The following is a 22,555-nucleotide window of genomic DNA, read 5'->3' on the forward strand; positions in this document are numbered from 1 at the left end:
ACCATTTACTGTATATCCTCTTATCAAGACACATAATCAATTTGATGGTTTTATATAGTACTGCCTGCCTCCACATGGAACAAAGAAAGCTATAATCAACTCAATGTAACAACTTATATTTGATACTTAGAATATAGGATATATGGTAATTCAACTCCCTCAAGTAAATAAAATTCCTCAAAACCACACCAACATAGAGACATTATTGGAAACCAGAAGGCCCAAATTATATCCTAGTACGTTTCAATTTCACCATAAAAAGTAAAAGCCCTCTCTTACTTTTGAAACTTGTAATCTCTGACACGATAGTAAGACACAGTTCGTGTCTTATTGTAAAGTAATATGACAAAGATCATACATATTGGAACCATGTTTTGGCTTTGCACACTTTCATGGTAACGGTATTGAAAGAAAGAGAGAAAACTTTGTCTCCTTCTCTCTTTTGCATCCGAAATGGTCACCCTGAGAAATTTACCCTTTGAATCAGCCCACAATTATCCCCATATCTTCGTTGTTTGGACAATAAACTCCATGACCACCATTAGCACACAAAAATGTTCTCAGGATATTACTACATCCATATGGATTACTTCTCTGTTGACAAACATAAGGAAAGAACAGTTTAATATATATCAATACTACTTCTACTCATTTATCACCCACTCATTTTTTAAACTATTAAAAACAAAACATTACATATATAGAAAATAATGTTTCTAATATATGCAAGGTATAAAAATAATTTGGCTTAAGAATCAAATATTTTCCACATATTTGAAACCCTCTGCAACTTCCTAATCCCAACTAACTCCAGAAGTTAGATAATCTTCAATTGCATCCTAATTCTTGTGTTTATCATCATCATCATGCTCTTTTAAACAGCTTTAATAACAGTTATTATGTTTAATAACATGTTACCATATATTTATCATAATTCCTAATAATAAATTTTGGTTGTTTTTTAACTTTATAAAAATGCAATCATGGTGTATTTACTATTTTATAACTTACTTAGTTCACTCAGTAGTGAGGTTTATCTGCATTAAGAAGGGCACCTGTAATTCATCTGTTTTATTGCCATACAGCAGTATGTTATATGACCATACATCTACTTATTTATCTATTTTCCCTCTGATAGACATTCAGAGTCTCCTGCTACTAGGGCTACTATAAACTATGTTGCCACGAACATTCTTTCAGGTGACCTTTGCAAGATTTTATGAGTCACACATTTAGGGGAGAAATTACTGAGTCATATGAAGGATACATATTCAACTTTACAATATAATGAAAAATTGTTTTTCAGAGTGGTTTATCCATTCATCTTTCATTCTTATTTCAGTGTGTGAGTTCCAGTTGCTCCTTATCCTCACCAACATTTCATATTGTCAGACTTGTTAATTTTTTCTGACCATGAGTACAAATTATTTCATACTGAGTTGAATGAGCTTCCTTTAAAATATCTGTCATTTTAAAATGAAAAATATTTTTCTTATATCTTTTGCCCATATTTCCATTAGTTTATTTTTAATTCTTATTGATGTTTTATATATTCTGCATTTTAATCCTTTGTCAGTTATATACGTGGCAAATATCATCTATTAATCTGTCATTTTGTGGCTTGCTTTTCATTATTAATAGTATCCTTCAATGAGCAATTTTTTAAATTATCAGTTTTTTCTGCATCTGCTAAGTATATGGCTTACTCTTTTATTTGGTAAATGTGGTAAAATACAGTGATTCTCTTAATTTTAAACCAAATTGTATTCCTGGGATAAACTCAGCTTATCATGATATTAACTTTTTCATATATCACTGGATTCAATTAGTTATTGTCTGTGCTACATTTTTTGTATTTACTGGAAAATTTATTATTATGAGTATGATTGGCCTATAAATTTTTCTCATAATGTTTTTATATTTTGGTAATCAAAGTTTTAATGGGTTCAAAATTAAGTGGATCATGTTTCTTGTTTTTAATTATTTGGTATAGTTTGTTAATATTGGTGTTATTTCTACCTAAATCTTGGTAAAATCCACTGGAGAAGCCATGTGGCCTTGTATTTTACTTTATATGTAGGCTTTTAATTTCAAATTCAGTTTCTCTAATAGTTACCAACCAGTTAAAATTTTATATTTCTTCTTGTGTCCGTTTTAACGTTTTACTTATTTTTGAAGCTTCCCATTTTGCCTAAGTGTTCAAGTTCTTTAAAGTTGTTCTGTTAATATTTATTCAGATTCACCTACATATTTATAATTTTTGTTGTTTTTCACCCCTTTAAGCTTCAATCTGAGCTCAGTGTCCTTTTCCTTGAAGAACACTGCTTGGTATTTACTTTAATATGGGTGTGCTATTGATATATTCAGTTTCTGATTGTCTGAAAATATCTTTTCTTCACCTTTTTTATCAGAAGATATTTTACCTGAGTATAGACTTCTAGGTTGGCTCCCATTTTCTTTCAGCCATTTTATCTTTCCATTGTCTACCTTCCATTTTTTTCTGTTGAGAAGTAGGTAACTTCTCAATATGTTGTTACTCTGGAAGTAATATTTTTAACCTACTTTTAAGATGTTATTTATCTTTGATTTTTAGTAGTTTTACCCAGAGGTGCCTAGGTTGTGTGTTTTTAGTCTGGGTGAGGGTCATAGTTTTTGTTTTGTTTTTTAAATTTGTAACATGATGTATTTTGTCAGTTTTAATAGACTGGCCATTATTTCCTCAATAAGAATTCTTCCTCATATTCCCACCAAAATACATAAAACAACTCTTTTTATATGGGGTTAATGATAATATTTGTTGATTAAATGGAATATTAAAAAATAGACTCCTTATCGTCTGTGGTATATCTACCTTCCAATCCCTTCTCTCACTATTTCCATTAATTTTCACAAATCTCAGCTCAAAACACTTCACTCATCTATTCTCAATCATCGGTGGTATACCTTTTCTATAGAAAACATATGTTCATCTCTAGCTTGAAACTTAGGCCATTGGTGATCTTGCCCAGCCTACTCTTCCAAACTTGTCCTCCAATTAGTACCTTCTCATGCCCTGCAAGCCACTTCAAATAGATTACTTGCTGTTTTCCACGCAGGCCTCATGTATTCAAGTATAAACATCTTTCCTAATTCTGCTGGTCAGTCTCAAGTGCCCTCCCTCAACATCTTCAGGAAAGGAGAGGTTTACACAGGCTCAGATCCTGGGCTTCAGTTTCTGACAGGTGTAGGATAAAATCCTGGATTTGGCATTTTTATCAGCCAAGTTATCTTGGCCTCTCTAAGCTTCTTCATCTGTCAAATTGGGATATTAATAATAGACCCATCCTACAGGATTGCTGTGAGGATTAAGAGAGAGAATCTACACAAAGTGGTTAACACAGTACATGGCTCTCAGGAAACACACGGGAGCATTAGAACTCACTGTTAGTATTTTTAACAATCCCTTCAAGGATGGTAGAGGCTGCTCTTTGCCCACCACAGCACCCATTCTGCCCTGTAATCCAGAGCTCAGGAACCTGCTGCCATCGCTGATACCACTACCACGACTACCTCTCACAACCCGAAAACAAGTCCCTGGACCCTGGAAAACCTGAGTCCAGGCATTCTGAACGGGGGGAAACCACTCACATTTCTACGACCCAGCCTGCCAGCAGCAACAGCAGCAGGAACGCATCACTCCCACCTTCCAGTGTACACACACCTGTTTGGAGTTAGCAAAGCCAAATCTGCATCCTCAACACTAGCTGTAAGAGGGTCCAGGAGTTGTCTTTAGCTGCTTGACCTCTCCAACCAGGAGAAGGATAGAGCCAGGGTTGGGAGAACCAACCCATGATAGCTACCACACGATCCATTCAAATGCTATTTTCTCTAAGCTGTTCCGGAATTTTTCCCAGCTAAAAGTAATTTCCTTCCTCTTTCCCTTAACTGGTGGTTTTTAATTATCACTGGACATTAGAACCTTCTGGGAGCTGAAAAATCCTTATTCTCATTCTCTACCCCCAGAAATCCCAACTTAATTGGTTTCAAATAGGAGTGCATTTTGGAAATTTAAAAAATTCTAACATGCATTGTGTTTAGAACCATTGCTCTAAATTATTATAACCTTTCATTTCTCCTTATCACGTCCAAACCTTTGTTTAGTTATTTATAAAATGTCCATACTCTTCCTACTGGATTATAAGCTCTCTGAGGATGGGATTTGAGTCTAGTCTATTTTTATGTCCTTCATAACTTCTAGCAGATTACTGTGAAAAAAAAAAAAACATATTTACCTGTTTATAGAATGAATGAATGGTGTGTGATGCCTTGCAAACCAAAGCATATTAAAGATACCCTGCATAGCCTCAAGTCCTTGCCTCTCTCCTGCTTGATATTCTCTCAACTATACTTTTTGGGAATCTGTTCAGCATAATAAAAATATAAGTGAGTATATTGCTCACAGCATTAAACTTCTAATCATTAACTCACCATATAACATAACTTGACACAAGATTATTCCTGGTTTTAAAAATAACATGTAAGAAACAGCATTCTCAGCTACAGAAGTTAGGACCAATAAACTCACATGCTTTTAGGTAGAAATCTAAAATCTAAGGGAGATAATTGGAAAAAGAAAGCCAAGTGTGTTCATGACATTGGACTTCTGAGCTATTTATCTTATCTTCATAGGTTCTTTGATATATCGGTGTACCTCTAAATCAGTCTTCCAAAACTCCAGTGTGCAATAAAAATTCTGTGCTTAAACTGTTGCATAATTGCAGAATCACTTTGACAGAAGTTTGGCAAGAATATAATCTAATCCTTTTGAAAAGTTTGACAAGAATGTCTAATTGATATTGATACTAATGTTTCTAAGTTCATGCCAGGAAAAGTTAAATGCTATTCAATTGGGATACTATTAAGATTTCTTATGACTCATAATTATAAATCAGCTCTGTTCAAGGATGTTAAATCTTTGAAAGCAAACATTTTTCAATATCTTTGCCAAATTAACCCTCAGATGGGGGCTCCTGAGAATCATATAGTCCCTATCCCCTTTCCTACAGTTTTTACCTGTTAGAAAATGATTAAAAACTAGCCATTTGGTCTGCTCTTGAGCACACTAGTTATTCTCTGATTATTCAAAAATATTAATGTAAGGGACAAAGAAGAAGGGGAAAAAAGAGACAAAGGCCAAAAAAAAAAGTGCAGAATGATGTTTAGGAGCGAATGAGGTGGTAAAATGTAACCCAATTGGAAAAATTCATACTCTTGCCTCTGTTGCCTGCCCTCACACCACTTAGAACTGCTTTTATTAAAGGTCCAAATAGCTTTGAAAAGCTTTAAATAGTTTCAAGGTCTTCCTTTATCCTGAATGGACCCGGGTGAAAATCTGTTGGCAAGACTCACTATTCCCCAACTTCAGATGTAATCCTTTGCCATTCTCCCATTTGTCTTTTCCCCTTCCTTCCCTGCTAATCAAGATCCTTCTTCCCTTCCTTCCTTCCTACCAGACCTGCAAAAGCTTAACTTCCTTCAAATATTCTTAGAAAGGTCTCCCTTTACTGTAGCTCCTCACCCCTTTCTATTAGTTGCTAAGAATTCTATATGGTTCTAGTGGAATGTGTATCATATTTATGGTTATAACACCTCTAAGAAACTCTATATAGATGTATTCATATACCCATAGTTAAATGATAGACTTTATGAAAATGAGGTCTGAATTTCTTAGTGTACTTTCCCCAACTAAGAAAAAGAGCACAAATGGTCAGTTTGTTCCTTATCTCAAATTATATTCACTATTACCAAGGTAAGAGCTAAGAGAATCCAGACTTCTTGAGGGCAGGGACTTCAACTATTACAGAGTAGACATTTAACACATGTTGACCTGGACCAAATGCCTACTCCCACTGTATAACTATAAAATGCAAAATTACATAGTTCTGAGATATTGAACTGACTCTTCTCATCCTCCCCAACTCCCTGACTTTGCTTTTAAAAAACAGATGGAATAAGATGTACTTTCTCCTTTAAAAAACTGGAGAAAATAGGGTCAATTTTGTTAAGAATTTTTATGGAGCAAGGCCTATTATGTGATTAGAATGGGGATGGGGCAGGATCTTCTTGTACTTACATTTAGACAAGTATTTATATTCACTGATATATATTTCTATATCAATATTTATATTATAAAATAAATATTTATTTAGATTTTAGATATTTAGACTTCTGATCACCAAATGAAGTACAGGTATTATAATGTTGTATTTAGAGTGTTGTTTAAAATAAAAACTTGAAATTCTACCAATTTTGTGATACCTTTGGTGTTTCTTCATTTTATAATATACTAAAAGCCTCACAAAATGGAAGTAGTCTGGGAGTTCCTAAGTCCTGAGAGGCTGTGCTTCATGGTGCTATTATATACATCTAAAACTAAAGAAATATTAACAGTGAAAATGGTCTTTTCCATATTAAGTGATGAAAGTTAAAGGTATATACCGTATTTCACCATTAAGAGATAAAAACTTGATCACTGTGAATGTGAATAAAATTTGCATTTTTAAATCTTTCAGGGGATTTAGATCTATTTCCTCCAGTTTCCAAGCTCTCAGCAATCCTTTTAGTGTGTTTGTATTCACTAAAAAGGGACATTTCTGTGGAATTAATCAAATGGGGAATCCAGTGTTCCCTGCAGATAATTTTGCCATGTTCCCCTGGGAACTTCTAGTCTGAATTTTCATCTTTCCTGGGAAAAGACACATATATTCTAAATCCTTAGTCTTTTCTTTGTTAGTAAAGATCTGCTATAAACAGAATTAATGATAATGTACATTCAGCAAGACACTGCTGGAAACTTCATCATTAAAATAAAAGGTGGCAAAATATGTGAGAATGCAATTTGAATGTAGTAAATAAAAACTGGCATGAAAAATGCTATAAAAATCATCACAATAATTGATTTTCTGATTTTGCTAAAATTAAAAAACAAATTTCTGATGTGGAGAATTAGAAAATATTCATAGTTCCCAATATATTTATTTTCCAAGAAAATCAGTGGTACTATTTTTGGTGACAATGAAAAACTTATGTTCGATGCCTAATTACACCCTTTTGAAATCCATGTGTTTTGTTTTTTAATTTACAAAATAACTAGAATTCTTATCCTGACCTTGGCTTTATGTTTTTCATTCTATAAAATGCTGCTGTTATTCTTCCTTCTGTGTACATGTTAGTTTAGCCCTAAAACCTGAAGAATCTGATAGCTCTTTTCTACCTCTGATGGTTTTAACTGCATGTCCACATCTGGAAAACTGCTCAGTGGCAGTCACAAAGACCTAACACTTGGACTGAATCCTCACTGCTGAGGAGTTTTATTTGACCAGCTAAGTGTGGGGCATTTAAGTGGAGATGTCCAGGAGGCAAATGAAGAACAGGCTAAAGCTAGAAATTTAAGTCAACAGTATATTTAGGGAGGTTGAAGCCACAGGTAAGGAGGACATCCCAAGGGAGAGTCTATGGTACAGGAAGACCTTAGGACTAATGTGCAGAACCCTCACTAGGTACCCGACAAAGAATTGGGAAATAAAAGGATGGCAGGGAAAATGACAAGGTACTTGATCAGTAATTTCTATTTCAGTTAGAGCAAAAAAAAAAAGACTCTTGTTATCCCCATGAACTCCACCTCCAGCACTCTCCAACAAGACAGTAAGTGATGACAGTTAGTGAAAGCTCTATCGACAGTTCATATTTATACCCTTCAGGTGAAACCGTCCTATTTCAACACACATTACATTCTCATTGAATTCCACATTAGTGAATGAGGAATACAAGATGTTTTTTCCACACTCTGGCTGCTGGTTTAATGCATTTTGCTAGTAAAACACACAGAACTGCCAAGATGGGAGAGTAGCCTCTTCTAAATCACTCCAAGTGTCACCATGACTACAGCATATTTCCTAAATTGGTGGGTGTTCATATAAGAAAATATAAATCTATTCAAGTGCTTGACTCATGTTGTATTGAGGCTTTATAATGTATCTTATCAAAAAAATTTGCCTTTATATATGTAAATTATTTCTTTATTCATAGGATTAAGCCAAAATGACAACTGCTCAATTTGATTGTCAATACTGCATGGCATCACTTCTTGGGAAGTATGTACTAAAGGATCACGATCCATACCGTGTTACTTGTTATGATCGTACCTTTTCTAACTATTGTGAGGAGTGCAAAGAACCAATCGAATCAGATTCCAAGGTAGGCCTTACCTCAGTTCACAGAATTATTGCATAAGAACAGCAGACAAGTGCTTTGGAATGCCTGTTTTTCTTTAGTGTTGACTGTTAATACTCTAATGCTCTGCTACTAGATATAAGGATTTTCAAAGCTATCATCAATCAAGTTCCAGGCACTATGCTCAGCACTGTGGCACATAAGATACACTTTAATCCTTACAATGATCTTGGGAGATAGTTCAGGATGCTGAAGATTAAAGAAGTTATTTGCCCAAAGTTACACAGCTGAAATGTTATTTCTAGAATGATAAGAGTATAAGTGAATAACTATATAAATAATTGGAGCCGTAAAGATTCAAAAACCTGTATCTTCTCACTTCACATTAGCCTCATCTTCATTAAACCATTGTGCGCTGATACCTCTCACACATACACCCATTCCTCCCAGAATGCACATTATTATATTTTTTTCCTCCTTTTTTGGGGGGTAGCGGGGGAGGTCTTTGTTTTAGTTAACTAGTGTTGAGATTTTGTTTAGGTAAATCTCAAACAGTAATAGGATGTTACAACCTAAAAATAAAAATCATTCCATGAAAATCTTTTCTTATAGTTTATAAAAGGAAGGTAAAGGAAATTTGAAGAAACAGGAGAGTACACTTATTTTCCATCTGTCTTTTGTGACCAACCAAGGAAGCCCCAGGCTCTAGTTCTTAATTGTCCCAGAGAGTCTCCTCTCTATGGGTAACAGTATCAATAACAACATGCCCTCAAGCTACCAGCACCACCTACTGGCACCAGAGTCCCAGGGGTGTTTAGTATTGTTTTATAAAATGGCCTGTTTTGTCACAAACATACTTAATTAACTTTTATTTACTGTCTCAAAGGATCTTTGTTACAAAGGTCATCACTGGCATGAAGGCTTCAATTACGCCAAACGCAGTCAGTCTTTGGTGGAAAAGCCTTCTGCTGCCAAGGATGAGTGCCTGCTGTGCTCCGAGTACTATTCTAACGAGTGCTCCTCCAAGTGCTTCCATTGTAAGAAGACCATCATGCCTGGTAAGATCACAAGGCACTTCTGGTCTATAACTGAACCTGCAATGCTTTGAATTAAACCCAAGCACAGTAAGAGTATAGTACATTAGTCCCCCCTTATCCACGGTTTCACTTTCCATGGTTAAAATTGCCCAAGGCTAGGGCTTCTCTGGTGGCGCAGTGGTTGAGAGTCCGCCTGCCGATGCAGGGGACACGGATTCGTGCCCCGGTCCGGGAAGATCCCACATGCCGCGGAGCGGCTGGGCCCGTGAGCCATGGCCACTGAGCCTGCGCGTCCGCAGCCTGTGCTCCGCAATGGGAGAGGCCACAACAGTGAGAGGCCCACGTACCGCAAAAAAACAAACAAAAATTACCCGAGGCCAAAAACATTAAGTCTGAAAATATTAAGTGGAAAATTCCAACAGTAAAAGTTTCTTAAGTTTTAAACTGTGTGCTCTTCTAAGTAGTGTGATGAAATAACCCTCCATCCTGCCCATGACGTGAATCATCTCTTTGTCCAGAGCATCCTGGCCAGTAGTCACTTAATAACCATCTCAGTTATTAGATCAGACTGTTGCTGTATTGCAGTGCTTGTGTTCAAGAAACCCTTATTTTAGTTAATAATGGCCTCAAAGTGCAAGAGTAGTGATGCTGGCCATTCAGGTATGCCAAAGAAAAGCCATAAAGTTCTTCCTTTAAATGAAAAGGAAGTTCTCAATAAGGAAAGAAATTGTATGCTGAGTTTGCTAAGATCTAATGTAAGAACAAATTTTCCATCCATGAAATTGTGAAGGAGGAAAAAGAAATTCGTGCTAGTTTTGCACCTCCAACTGCAAAAGTTACGGCCACAGAGCGTGATAGGTGCTTGGTTAAGATGGAAAAGGCATTAAACTTGTACAATAAGATATTTTGAGAGAGAGACCACATTCACATAACTTTTATTACAGTATACTGTTATAACTGTTCTATTTTATTATGTTATTGTTGTTAATCTCTTGCAATGCCTAATTTATAAATAAACTTTAACATAGCCCTGTATGTATGGGAAAAAAACATAGTATTTATATATAGAGTTCGGTATTGTCTGCAGTGTCACACGTCCACTGGGGGCCGTGGGAGGTATCCCTCACAGATAAAGGGGGGGACTATACTATACAAAACCCTGCTTTGCAGAAAGACATATTTCTGCTATCTCTTTATCTCATTTAGTGTACTTTAGATATGAAAAGATTATTCTTTCTGTCTCCAATGGGCAAAGTACTGTCCTTTGTGTTTTTTCATAAACCTAATTCATAGAAACATTTTGAACCAGAAACTGAGCCATGGAATAAAGATAAAATCTATACCAATAAATTATACTAACACTGCACTAAACACCCTGTCCTAGGCAGAACCAATAGCATCAGAAAACATAAGCCATCATAGGACAATGGGACCAATCATCATTTTGTAGCTCAACACAAACTGGTGTGAAGGTCAGTCATCTTTATTTTCTCTCAGGGAAAACAAGGATCCAAGTAAATTGTTACACCTTTAGGCAAGTACTAATTCTCTGTTTTGATCCTCTTCTCAATCCCTATGGACAGCAGCATACGAACAATTCTCTCTCATTTTCTTATTATAGGTTCAAAGATTTTCTAGGAGACCATAACTACACAACATCAATCTCAGGAGTTTGTGCCTTGGGCATTCCTAATATCCCTGTAATGCTTATTATGTCCCAGTTTATCTGAAGCATGTGCAGCCTTTCAGAGTCTACATTTATAGTACTTTCACATCTCAAAATTGTGAAACAGCACAAGAGTTTCCAGCGAAAGTGATTCACCATCATCGTAGGCTGAACTCTATTTATTGACCTCTTTTTTCAGATAAATGTTTTGGAAACCAGTAAACGCTATTTTTTCTATATGGATGATTGCTTTTTTCACCTTAACTTTAGTATATATTTTAAGTAATTTGACATATTATTGCTTAAAAGAACAATTATGCTTGATTTGTACTAACAGGTTCTTACTTTGGGGGTACAGGTTCCCGGAAAATGAAATTTAAGGGAAACTACTGGCATGAAACCTGCCTTGTGTGCGAGCATTGCCGACAGCCAATAGGAGCTAAACCTTTGATTTCCACAGAGAGTGGCAATTATTGTGTGCCGTGTTTTGAGATGGAGTTTGCTCACTACTGCAGCTTTTTTAAGGAGGTAAATATCTAAAGAGGATGAAGCTTGTGAAATCTTCCAAACCATCGCTTTGTAGCGGCATTATATGTTTGCAGTGAACTGATACTACCATGTCATATCCATCTTTGCACATTCATGTTAATTTTGAATTCCAACATGTTCGAAAGCACTACCTGTCACAGTGAGGAGGCCCATCTATTTTTATCACCATAAAATTCCACCCAGAACATGAATTTAATGTTCCAAAGGCTTAAGTGATTTGATATTCCAGTTCCATTCACAGCTGTTCAGGCAAGATTTCACATATTCTGGTAGAGGGCCCACGTCTCTCTTTGAATACAAAATATTTCTTAGAAAATTTTTGATCCATTTAATTTCAGAGAGATATGGATTTGTCTCACAGAGTGACTAAGGGAACCAATTTAAACAGGATATTTCACTCCTCACATCATGTCCAAGCAATATAAATGTCTTCTAAGCTTGAAGCTTTTATATTTCTAAAGAGTAGATAAAAAACAGAACTACCATATGACCCAGCAGTCCCACTACTGGGCATATACCCTGAGAGAACCGTAATTCAAAAAGAGTCATGTATCACAGTGTTCACTGCAGTACTATTTACAATAGCCATGACATGGAACCAACCTAAGTGTCCATCAACAGATGGATGGATAAAGAAGATATGGCACATATATACAATGGAATATTACTCAGCCATAAAAAGAAACGAAATTGAGTTATTTGTAGTGAGGTGGATGGACACAGAGTCTGTCATACAGAGTGAAGTAAGTCAGAAAAAGAAAAACGAATACTGTATGCTAACACATATATATGGAATCTTAAAAAAAATGGTTCTGATGAACCTAGGGGCAGGACAGGAATAAAAACACAGACATAGAGAATGGACTTGAGGACACAGGGAGGGGGAAGGGTAAGCTGGGACAAAGAGATAGAGTGGCATGGACATGTACACACTACCAAATGTAAAATAGATAGCTAGTGGGAAGCAGCCGCATAGCACAGGAGATCAGCTTGGTGCTTTGTGACCACCTAGAGGGGTGGGATAGGGAGGGTGGGAGGGAGGCTCAAGAGGGCGGGGATATGGGGATATATGTACATGTATAGCTGATTCATTTCGTTATACAGCAGAAACTAACACACCATTGTAAAGCAATTATACCCCAATAAAGATGTTAGAAAAAAAAAAAAAAAGGAGTGGATAGATAAGAGAGTGACACTCAAGAGACTGACAAGATCTTTAGGGAAATTCATTAGACAGAAAGACAGAAAGATGACTTAAGAACTGCAACTGGTTTCCTTCACCTCCAGCTCCAGAGCTCCATGCAGGGCCTTTCAATTTGGACACCCATTCAAAACATATTTTCCAATAGGAAAAAAAGTCATTTTTTTTTCAAGTAAACATGGTCCAATTCTTTTTGTATCCTCTAAGCTTTTACATGAAAGTCACTCATCTCTATCACCTTGATAAAGTCTGTCTGTATTCCATAAATATATATCGATGTTCTCAAAGAAATTCTTGACCTGTGAGGCATCATAAGTTTCAAATAACCCTATAACTTGTGATGAGAAAGCTTGAATCATGAAAACATATTGGATAAGTCCAGTGGTTTCTAAACATTTTTGATCTACAGGCTACTCTGGCAGGTCTCTGAAGACCATTTGCATACTTGCATCTGAATTGTCATTGCCACTTTCTACAAATGCATGTACAAACATACACACACTCAACGATTTTCCACATATACTTAAAATACTGGTACTGCAGTTGAAGAGGCATCAATCAACCCCTATGTTATAATTATTAAATTACACTGTCATGATGGCTGAAAATTACAGTTGAAAGTAACATGCTACAAAACCACCTTACACCCGAAGACTTCCAACAACTTAGAAAATGACTTTACAAGAAACAGTCAGACCCTATGACTCTGTGACAGATGAAGCTCCGAAAAATTATCAGTCAATGACATGCATTTAGAAAGGGATGCTGGAAATAAAATATTTATCTCACTGTTTTGCAGGACAACTAAGTTGGCCATTTTTAGGCTACGTTTCTTAAGGACTTACACTAAAATATTAATGACACTCGTGAGACTCATCTTAAAATCATTTGTTGGGCACACAGTATAAAGTTTCTTTCAGTGCCATAAAGAGTCAAGAGAACTTCTCTAGTACATCATCAGAGCTGAGCACTATCTGGGGCCAAAGCCCTGGCGTTTCCCAGGTTAGAGGAGCCTGCCCTATATTTAGGACATGATTTGAAGTCACCGAAAAATTTATGAAATGTTTCTATTGGGTAGTAGACAGATCACAACATGCCAGATTATTTTCTATTTAATTTTTTAAAACCACAAGTCCTTTAAGTAAAGCTGGATATAAATGTTTCGGATCAAGATGATCCAAGCTGAAGAAAAACAATTTGTTTCAACCCAAGCCAAAGACCAAATATAAAACAAAAGAAAATAAGCAAAAACTACTTGACCATCAGGCCCATAGAACTTTTTTCATACATTTTAGTTTCACAAAATAAAATCTATTTTCTACCAAAAAGCAAGTAACCTCAAACTGTAGTACTCTGAATTCAAACTCCTCAAGTTTCACATAGACTATTCTGTGATTCACCAGCTTTCATCCACTGGGTGCAAAATCATTATTGCCTCCACTTTGCCAGAGAAGAAACTTGTTCTAAATCCTGGGATCAATCAGTAGCGAAAACCACGCTTGGATATTAGACTTCATCTTAGCCCGTCTGCCTCTTCAAAAGAATATAATCACAAGCAAACAATTTTTAATGTTCCAGAGTTTCTTCCCCCTAATGAAACAATCTTTGGAGGGTACATCAAGTTTTATTTTGCTGTGAATACAGTTTTCAAGTTTTGAATCTTTTAAGCATTGCCTGCTAATCATTTGACCAAACAAATCAAAGGAATCTGGAACTCTGCTGTGCCTTCTGTAAGGCATCTGAAGTCAGTAGGGGGGCATTTTAAATTGCTTTAGCTCACACACACCATTATGTTTCCTATTTACTTATTTAGAATAGTATACTTTTCCTCCTTTGTGAAAAATAACTTTCTATCAAGTGTCTTTAATTTTTAAGATAGTCATTGTAAGATTTTAAACTGTTTTTAGAATCATCTTTTCAAAAGCCTATAGGATAGACAAGTATCCTATAGGACGGCTATAGGATACTTAGGTGCCACAATAGGATGGCTTAGAATAGACTACTTTTTCTATATCTACTTAATTTGCATACAAAGATTACAGGCGGCATCTCGGATATCACACTGCTTCAGTCATTTTAAGACATTTCCATGAGCATATGCCAGGTTCCCCGGACAACCCAGGACCTCAAGAGCCGTGGATTTGAAAGGTGCTGTGACTTAAAAATTGCTACACAAGAAAAGTTGTCTAATATTTTTCCAGATGATTTTTAAATAAAGATATCTCAGCCTTTAAAAAAGTAAAATCCAGATTAAACTGGTTTAGAAAATAAATCTTACGGAGGAATAACAAGCATCTCTGCAAAACCCTAGCATATCACACATTAAGGTTCAATGTACAACCAGCACTTACGACTTTGAGCCCTAATGCTGAAAACTCACACAGTTGCCCAGAGCACCCCTATTTGTGCTAGATACAATACTGGAGTTGCTTTCCAAACATTTTTTCCCTTAGTGTTTGTTCATTCATTCAACAAAGACTTGTCAACTGCTTATCAGTGCAAAGTAATCTAATCTCAGTACTGTGTTCATGGTTAAGCACATGGGCTGCGGAATAAGGCTGTGCAGGTTTGAATGCTAGCTCTGTGTGACCCTAGCAAGTGACTTAACTACTCCAACTCTTAGTAGTTGCTCATCTCTAAAGGGAGAAAGATAATAGTCCCTACTGTGTCAGCATGTCGAGAATGTTAAGAAGAAGTTAAGAACAGGGTTGAAGACTGAAAAAACACCTCAGAAATATTATTCATTATTAGCAGATTATGGTGTTGATCAATTCCTTTCAGGGTTACTACTGCTGGAATAAAGCATTCAGGAAGAAAAATAGCTTTTTTTTTCTTAGGATCTTTAAAAGTTATACATGGACATAAGAACATAGCATATAAACTATCTTAGCTCTAAAAACAGATCTTTGAAAAACAACAAGAAAGAGAAAGATGAGCAAAGGAATCAAGGGCCTATTTCTTTTTCATCTTCCTGAGTTCATTATGGTCCTGCTTCCTTTCTGTTCCATTGTAGGAGAAAAATTAGGACATTTATCACCAGCCCTCTTTAATCCCTGTAGCCTTCTGTTTCTCATAGATTCAAAAAAATCACAGGGAAAAGACATCCTGACACAATGTGATAGAGTAGCCCAAAGTACCACTTGTGGGCACAGAAGAGAATCACAAAAGGTCTGAATTGTAATAACTTCCACAGTCATTGCCTTTTTTGTGATCATTTGCCAGGTGATTACTTCAGGTGGGATAATGTTTTGTGACCAGCCATGGCATAAAGAGTGTTTTCTGTGCAGTGGCTGTAGGAAAGAGCTCTGTGAAGAAGACTTTATGTCCAGAGATGATTATGCATTCTGCTTGGACTGCTACAATCATCTTTATGCCAAAAAGTGTGCCACCTGCACCAAGCCTATTATTGGTGAGTTATTCAGTTTAATATGGTCCTACCATGAGACAGGTATGGCTCTGTAAATGCTATGTATTTAATTCAGGAAATGCAATTTAAAAAAGAATGATCTTTCCTTTATGTTTCCTTTTGAAATAAACATGGGTACCTATATATAAATATAAATATTACGCACAACCCTCAAGGCAAGTATAGAGTGTAATTAAGGTAGCTATGCTCTGTAGAGGATAATTAATACTAAACCTCACGGTACTGACTCTACATAAAGTAATAATTCAGGGAAGAAGGAGGATAAGATGAGCGGAGAAGACCTTCACAAGGAGGCCTGATCTGAGGCAGAACTTTAAGGAGTTGAGTGGGGGAAGGGATACTTATAAAACAAAATGCTGCTGAATTCCAAACAAGGGTAACAGGGCCTTAAAATAGATAAAGTTTTAATTAAATGCAAGTACTGTGCAAAAATCTGAGGCTATAATAATTAGGATAGCATAGGTCAGGAATTAATTAAACCTCAATTTAAGATGCTTCTAACAAATATATTATTCTCTTTGCTTTCTATTCACTTACAATAAGTTTTTTTGTTTTTTGTTTGTTTGTTTTTGCGGTACACGGGCCTCTCACTGCTGTGGCCTCTCCCGTTGCGGAGCACAGGCTCCAGACGCACAGGCTCAGCGGCCATGGCTCACGGGCCCAGCCGCTACGCGGCATGCGGGATCTTCCCAGACCGGGGCATGAACCCGTGTCCCCTGCATCGGCAGGCGGACTCTCAACCACTGCGCCACCAGAGAAGCCCTACAATAAGTTTTAATTGTGAATAGATGAGATAAAAAAAAAAAACAAGATAGCATTCTGTTGAAGAAACAAAATATACATGACATGATTTGAAAATAACATAAATGGTAAATCAATCTGTGTTAAATGGATTTTCAAGGTAAAAAGAGCATTATGTTTTCCTTAGAGACACTTCTAAAATGCTAATCCTGTAGTAAAGGAACTGAAGAGCTCATCACACCTGAGAAATCCAACAGCTATTCTTTTAGGCAATGTATGGTCACCGAATAACAGAACTATACTTCTGTTCTCCATTCCTAGTACTCTTTGGTCATATTTCACTTTTAGCTCAGTCTATATAACACAGAATTAAAGATTATTTTATCCTTTTCCTCCTCCTCTATCTTCAAAGATATCACAGAGTAAAACTGAATATTTGTTCAGCTTCAAATAAAGAGTTTTGCTGCAAACCCAGCTTGACAGGCTTTCACTTACTTGCAAGGGAGGGAGTTTCCTGGATGAAAAGAACATAGTTCTGTCTCTCCGTACAAGGAAGGCACCATGTTTTTCAGAATCTCACACTGGCCTATAGGCTATATCTGGCCAGCAAGCATGGTTTGTTTGGCCTGCACTTGTTTGTAAACAACTAATGTAAAATCCATCTCTGTAGCCTAAAAGTAAACAAAGAGCCTGCCCAGGGTGAGCAGACTACCCTCACATTCCCGGCCGGGTCACGGTCATATGGAGCTGAGTGGCTGGCCCGTTATGTAGGGCATGGCCCCTTTGCTGCTTCCACCTTGTCTCTATCACTCAGCTATGTCACCTCTCCAGCCCTTTCAAGGGCTTACGCTGGCAATCCCAGACTATAGGGCTCCAAATCTTGGGCTCTTAACCACTCTGCTCTCCTGCTTCTATACATCTGGCGACTCCTAAAGCCAAGAGAATAAGCCACCATCTCTACTGGTTTTAGTTAGAAATGGGACTTCCATAAATGCAACAGTAACTGGAGCAGCAAAATCTTAGTAGAATCTGCAATCACTGCCCAATGGATTTAGTCAATTTATTCTACAATACTTTTCTTGAATTGGCCAGAAAAAAAAATTGGAGGTGGGGTGGGGCTGTTCCGTGAAGAAATGAGAAAATTAAACAACTCAAAATGGTTTGAAAATTTTCTGGGGACCCAAATGGCTAATACTGATCCAAAAGTGCCTACACAAGCCCTGAACTTGATGAGTTTCATTTCTGACGCATCACAGATTCATGTGATTTTTCTGATGGGTTGTTACAGGTCAATCACTGAGCACAGCTTTTTTTTTTTTTTAGGTCAGACAGAAAAGCCATATTGTTCCACATGAAGCATAGGGATGATCAGAAACCAATGATTTGTCCCCAAAGTAATCCACATGCAGGATATGCATTTAATTTAGGACAGTCTTTTGGTCATTATCTTAACCTTCTTTTAGCTCTGTGATTGAGACACCAGAAACTAAATGCCTGCAAAAACTTCCAGCTCACTTTAATATGTTTTGATCTGATTCTTAAATGTATATAGGCCCTGTAGTAGTGCTTCTTTAAAATTGAACTATTTGAACTAATGTACCATAGGGAACTATACTACCATATATTTATCTTCTGAAAGTTGTACATTCATGCAAACAATATGTCATCCTAAGAAACTATGTTAGAATGTTTTCAAAACACTATTTTAAAGTAACTAAATCTATAAGGAACAAACTCAAGATGTAATTACAATTTTTTCTCCTCTTCTAAGATAGGATTTACCTTACAAACTTTCTGGGATAAACGAAGCAGCTTGATCTAGTAGGAAGAGCTCTGATCTAGGGAGTAAAAGACCTTGGTCTTGCCTCTGCCCCTGACTACTGTGTGACCCGTGGGTACAAAACTCACCTCCAAGGTCCTCATTTGCCTTATTTGCAAAATGAGGAATTGAACAAGATCGCATGTTTGCTTTCTTATACTTCTGTTTATTTTTAGTAAAGTGAGTTTCAAATGTTGATTTCTTCAGAAAGGGATGCTAAGGTTCCTGGTTATGTTCTTTAAAAAAGAAAATTCAGACAATTTGGTGAAGTTAGGAGCATAGGCTCTGAAACCAGATGGCCTAGGATTGAATCCCAGATCTTCCACTTAGCATCTGGGTGATTTGGCCAAGAGTCTGAACCTCTCTGTCCGACAATTTCTGTCTGCAAAGTTGGGTTGATGGTAATATCTACCCCATGAAGGTGACGTGAGAGCTATATGAAGTAAAGGGCTTAGAACAGTGACTGGCTCATCTTCAAGTTCTCAACAAATGCTAGCTCTTATTCTACAGAATTTTCAGGAATGAATGAAGCCAAATAAAACAGGTGTCAGAGACCTGTTGTTGACTTTCTTACTGCAAATGACCCTTCTGACCTGAGGGAGTAAACATGTCCAAAATCAAAAAACTTTACAATCAGCTCACATGTTGAGTCAGGACTTTCTTATATTCCTGCTACCAGATGCTTCTTTTTAATTCTTCTTTGTAAAATTCTAGAAAGAATTATTTTTACATTTGCCACCTGTACAAGGCCTAATAATAAAATCAAGAAAACCTCATGTGCATCAAAATGCTGGATGTATAATAATTAGTTTTATAAAGAGATGATTTATGTATATACAGAACATTATTCTTGCAGTCAGCTTATTAATGTTCTGAATATTAAGGGAATTAATTGGTACATTATTGATTTACTCTTATTAGAAAGTAGTGATGACAGCATCATAAATAAGCTATAAATTTAATCAAGAAAAGTACAAGAATTTGATGTAAATTTATCCCTGAACTAGTACATTTATGTGAAGACATCAAAAAACGTTTCCAGGATGAACACAAAAGTTCATTATCATTGGCAAATAAAGACTCAAGCCTAGGGCATCCCAACCCCTTCCCAATCCTTAGACCTTTTCTTTTACGACTCCTCAAAATCAGTTCCTTGAACTGTACGCTGGATTCATATTTGGGATATAGAGATGAGTCTCACTGAAAACTCAAATTCTCACACCTTTCTTAGGAACCCTATGGCTCAAGTGAGGCCCAAGTTGAAGTGATAGAGGCTGACAAAGCACCTCTTAGAAACCCATCAATGGGTAGCATGGCCTCAGTGGCCAGAGGGATCAGATTCACAGATCTTTGCTGCAAGCCTGTGCTGAAGTCACCTCTGGGCAAGGTAATGAGGTCATCACATTAGGCTAGCTACAGGATAGATGGAATTCTCTATTTAGGGCTTTTGGGAATTGTGTCCCACACCACAATACGACCATGGGACTTTATCCTGAATAAAATGAAACATGAAAAAAGAGGGAAGAGAAGAGAACTAAAAGTCATTAAAATATCAAATACCAGGCTGGGAAGTATACATTTATTTTATCTTAATTTTGCTTCTAAGTAAACAGGGTCGCAAAGAAGGAAAAAAAATATTCATACTTAGATATGTCTGACTTCAAAACCTATACCTCTCACTGCACTACCCTGTATTTCCTTATGTCTTAGGCAATCCTTAACTGTCTCAAAAAATATGTGCTTTGTATACCCAGATTCTACCTACTTATGTATATTACGGAAAAATTTGACTGAGAATCTGGCTGGGTCTCATAGAAAGAACTTGTCCATGGGTGACTCTCCCAAATAGACACAGGTCAGTGGGGGTAGCCTCCTTTCTTAGGTTACTTGCCTCTACATGGCCTTGCTCACTGCTGTATCTCCAGTTCCCAGAAGAGTCCCTGAGAGAATGCTCAATCTATTTGTTGAAAGAATAGATTACTCTTTTTCTCCAATTGCTTTACAGGTCTCAGAGACACCAAGTTTATCTGCTTTCAAGACCGCCAGTGGCACAGCGAATGCTTTAACTGTGGGAAGTGCTCAGTCACCTTGGTGGGGAAAGGCTTCCTGACTCACAACAAGGAAATCTTCTGCCACAAATGTGGCTCTGGGGTGGACACTGACATGTAGACGGAGACAGTCCTTCCCCACCTGAAATCCACCTTGCTTTTGTTCTCACTAAATCCAGAACTCGATCGATGTTGTATTTCTGACTTAATTTTTAGAAAACATTCATGTAGAGTTTACAGCGGAAGAGTTTTTGCACACAGTCTGATTGAACTATGTTATAAGAGCTCAAAAAAAACAACAGACTAACAGAAATGAATATATACTAAGTCACAAAGGCACATTTCCTTGCAAAATACTGCACTCTGCTGTTAGAAATACAGGAAAATATTTCTTTATTGTAATCAAGTGTATGATCTATACCTAGAAGTCATGGATGTTATTACTGAAAACTGATGTTTTTCAAACCTGCAGAGTAAAAAGGAAGATAAGAGATCAAATTGAAGGGCATACATGAGACTAATGTTTGCATTCCTAACTAGCTAGTTATATATAACATGACTGGCTGTGAATGGTAGAAGGACAGAAATGATCAGGAGGAAGTGATTACTAATCATCACATTTAAGTACTTTGTCATTTTATCATTCTTTTATTGTTCACAAGTACTGACTTCAGAGTCGAAAAAGCAAAGCTACGATTTGCCCTCATCCATCCTGCTTCCACAGCTGGTTGGTTACCATATTTAATCAATGGAATCTGAGAATTCTGGACACTATGCCTCTCATTCTCTGCAGAGATATAAAAGGGTCCTTTCTCCCTAAGGATAGTCAAAGCATAGGTTCCAACACATTTTGTATTAAATGCATTTCAAAGCCCACAAAGATTTTTTTTCTAAATGCTTAACAGATTCCATGAAAGAAAAGTCTGTTCTTTCAAAAGAGCTAACTAAGATAATCAGTCCCCAAAGGCAAACCTTTAAAGTAAATAGATCATTAAATCATCACTTCTGGAAATGGGTTTTAGGGAAGGGATTGAGTGTTGGAACCTGACTTTCACCCAGATATCTAAAGGCATAATAGAATGCATAATTAGCTCTCAGCGTCATGCATTTTGCCTTCCAAAATTACATAGTTGATTAATGGGAAGACATAAAAGTGGGCTTTCAAGAAACCTAGTAATAAGAAGAACTGGAAAAGAATAATTCACTGCTGATAATTCAGGACCTGCAAAGCAGCACAACAGAGCAATAAGGTCTACAGATGAGCCCTCCCCACTGTTCCTCCATGCCCATGCAACTCACCTCACCCATGCCAATGGTGTTCTAGAGCTTCAGGCTCTTGCATGGCTGTGAGGGGCACTCTCAACCCTCGGTAGCCAATCTACAAATAAACCAGTGTTTACTGGTCACAGCCTTAGTGAAAAGCCTATCACCATGTGTTTAACTTTATACCAGACATCTACTGATGATGACCCTACCTAGCTGCCCCTGGACAAAATTTTCCGCATTATGTGGGATAAATGGAAATCAACCTCTGCTCTCCATGCTCAGTTACCACCCTTTGTTATAGTGTCACTTGGGTGAAGCAGAGAGAGGTCACGAGAAGAAACGCACATTGACATAACATTTTTAAAAATGTCCACTCTCAGATTACTGCATAGCATTAAAGGTTCTGATTGAAGTCTAATTATATGCTGTGGCTGATTACAATTATATCCAAGAGATTTAATTAAAATTGTTATGGAAACACATTTTTTGAAATAGTTTAAAATGCAAGGATATTTGGAGATTAGCAATTTAGAGATACTAATAAAAGGTCAGGCTTCATAGGCGATTTGAAAGATATAATTGCCTTTTTT

General features: G+C 36.8%; 1 protein-coding gene across 1 annotated transcript; it reads left to right on the forward strand.

Moving 5' to 3' along the window:
• Positions 1-7,039: 7,039 nt before the first annotated feature.
• Positions 7,040-21,136, forward strand: FHL5 (four and a half LIM domains 5). The gene is made up of 5 exons (XM_022562427.2): positions 7,040-8,235; positions 9,098-9,269; positions 11,273-11,442; positions 15,887-16,073; positions 20,657-21,136. Exons 1-5 carry the CDS (start codon positions 8,080-8,082, stop codon positions 20,818-20,820), a joined length of 849 nt encoding a protein of 282 aa, XP_022418135.2. The 5' UTR covers positions 7,040-8,079; the 3' UTR covers positions 20,821-21,136.
• Positions 21,137-22,555: the final 1,419 nt, after the last annotated feature.

This window comes from Delphinapterus leucas, chromosome 12, assembly GCF_059928025.1.
Source record: "Delphinapterus leucas isolate spDelLeu-1000000601 "Yukka" chromosome 12, BTC_Dleu_Yukka2, whole genome shotgun sequence".
Lineage (NCBI taxonomy): Eukaryota > Metazoa > Chordata > Mammalia > Artiodactyla > Monodontidae > Delphinapterus > Delphinapterus leucas.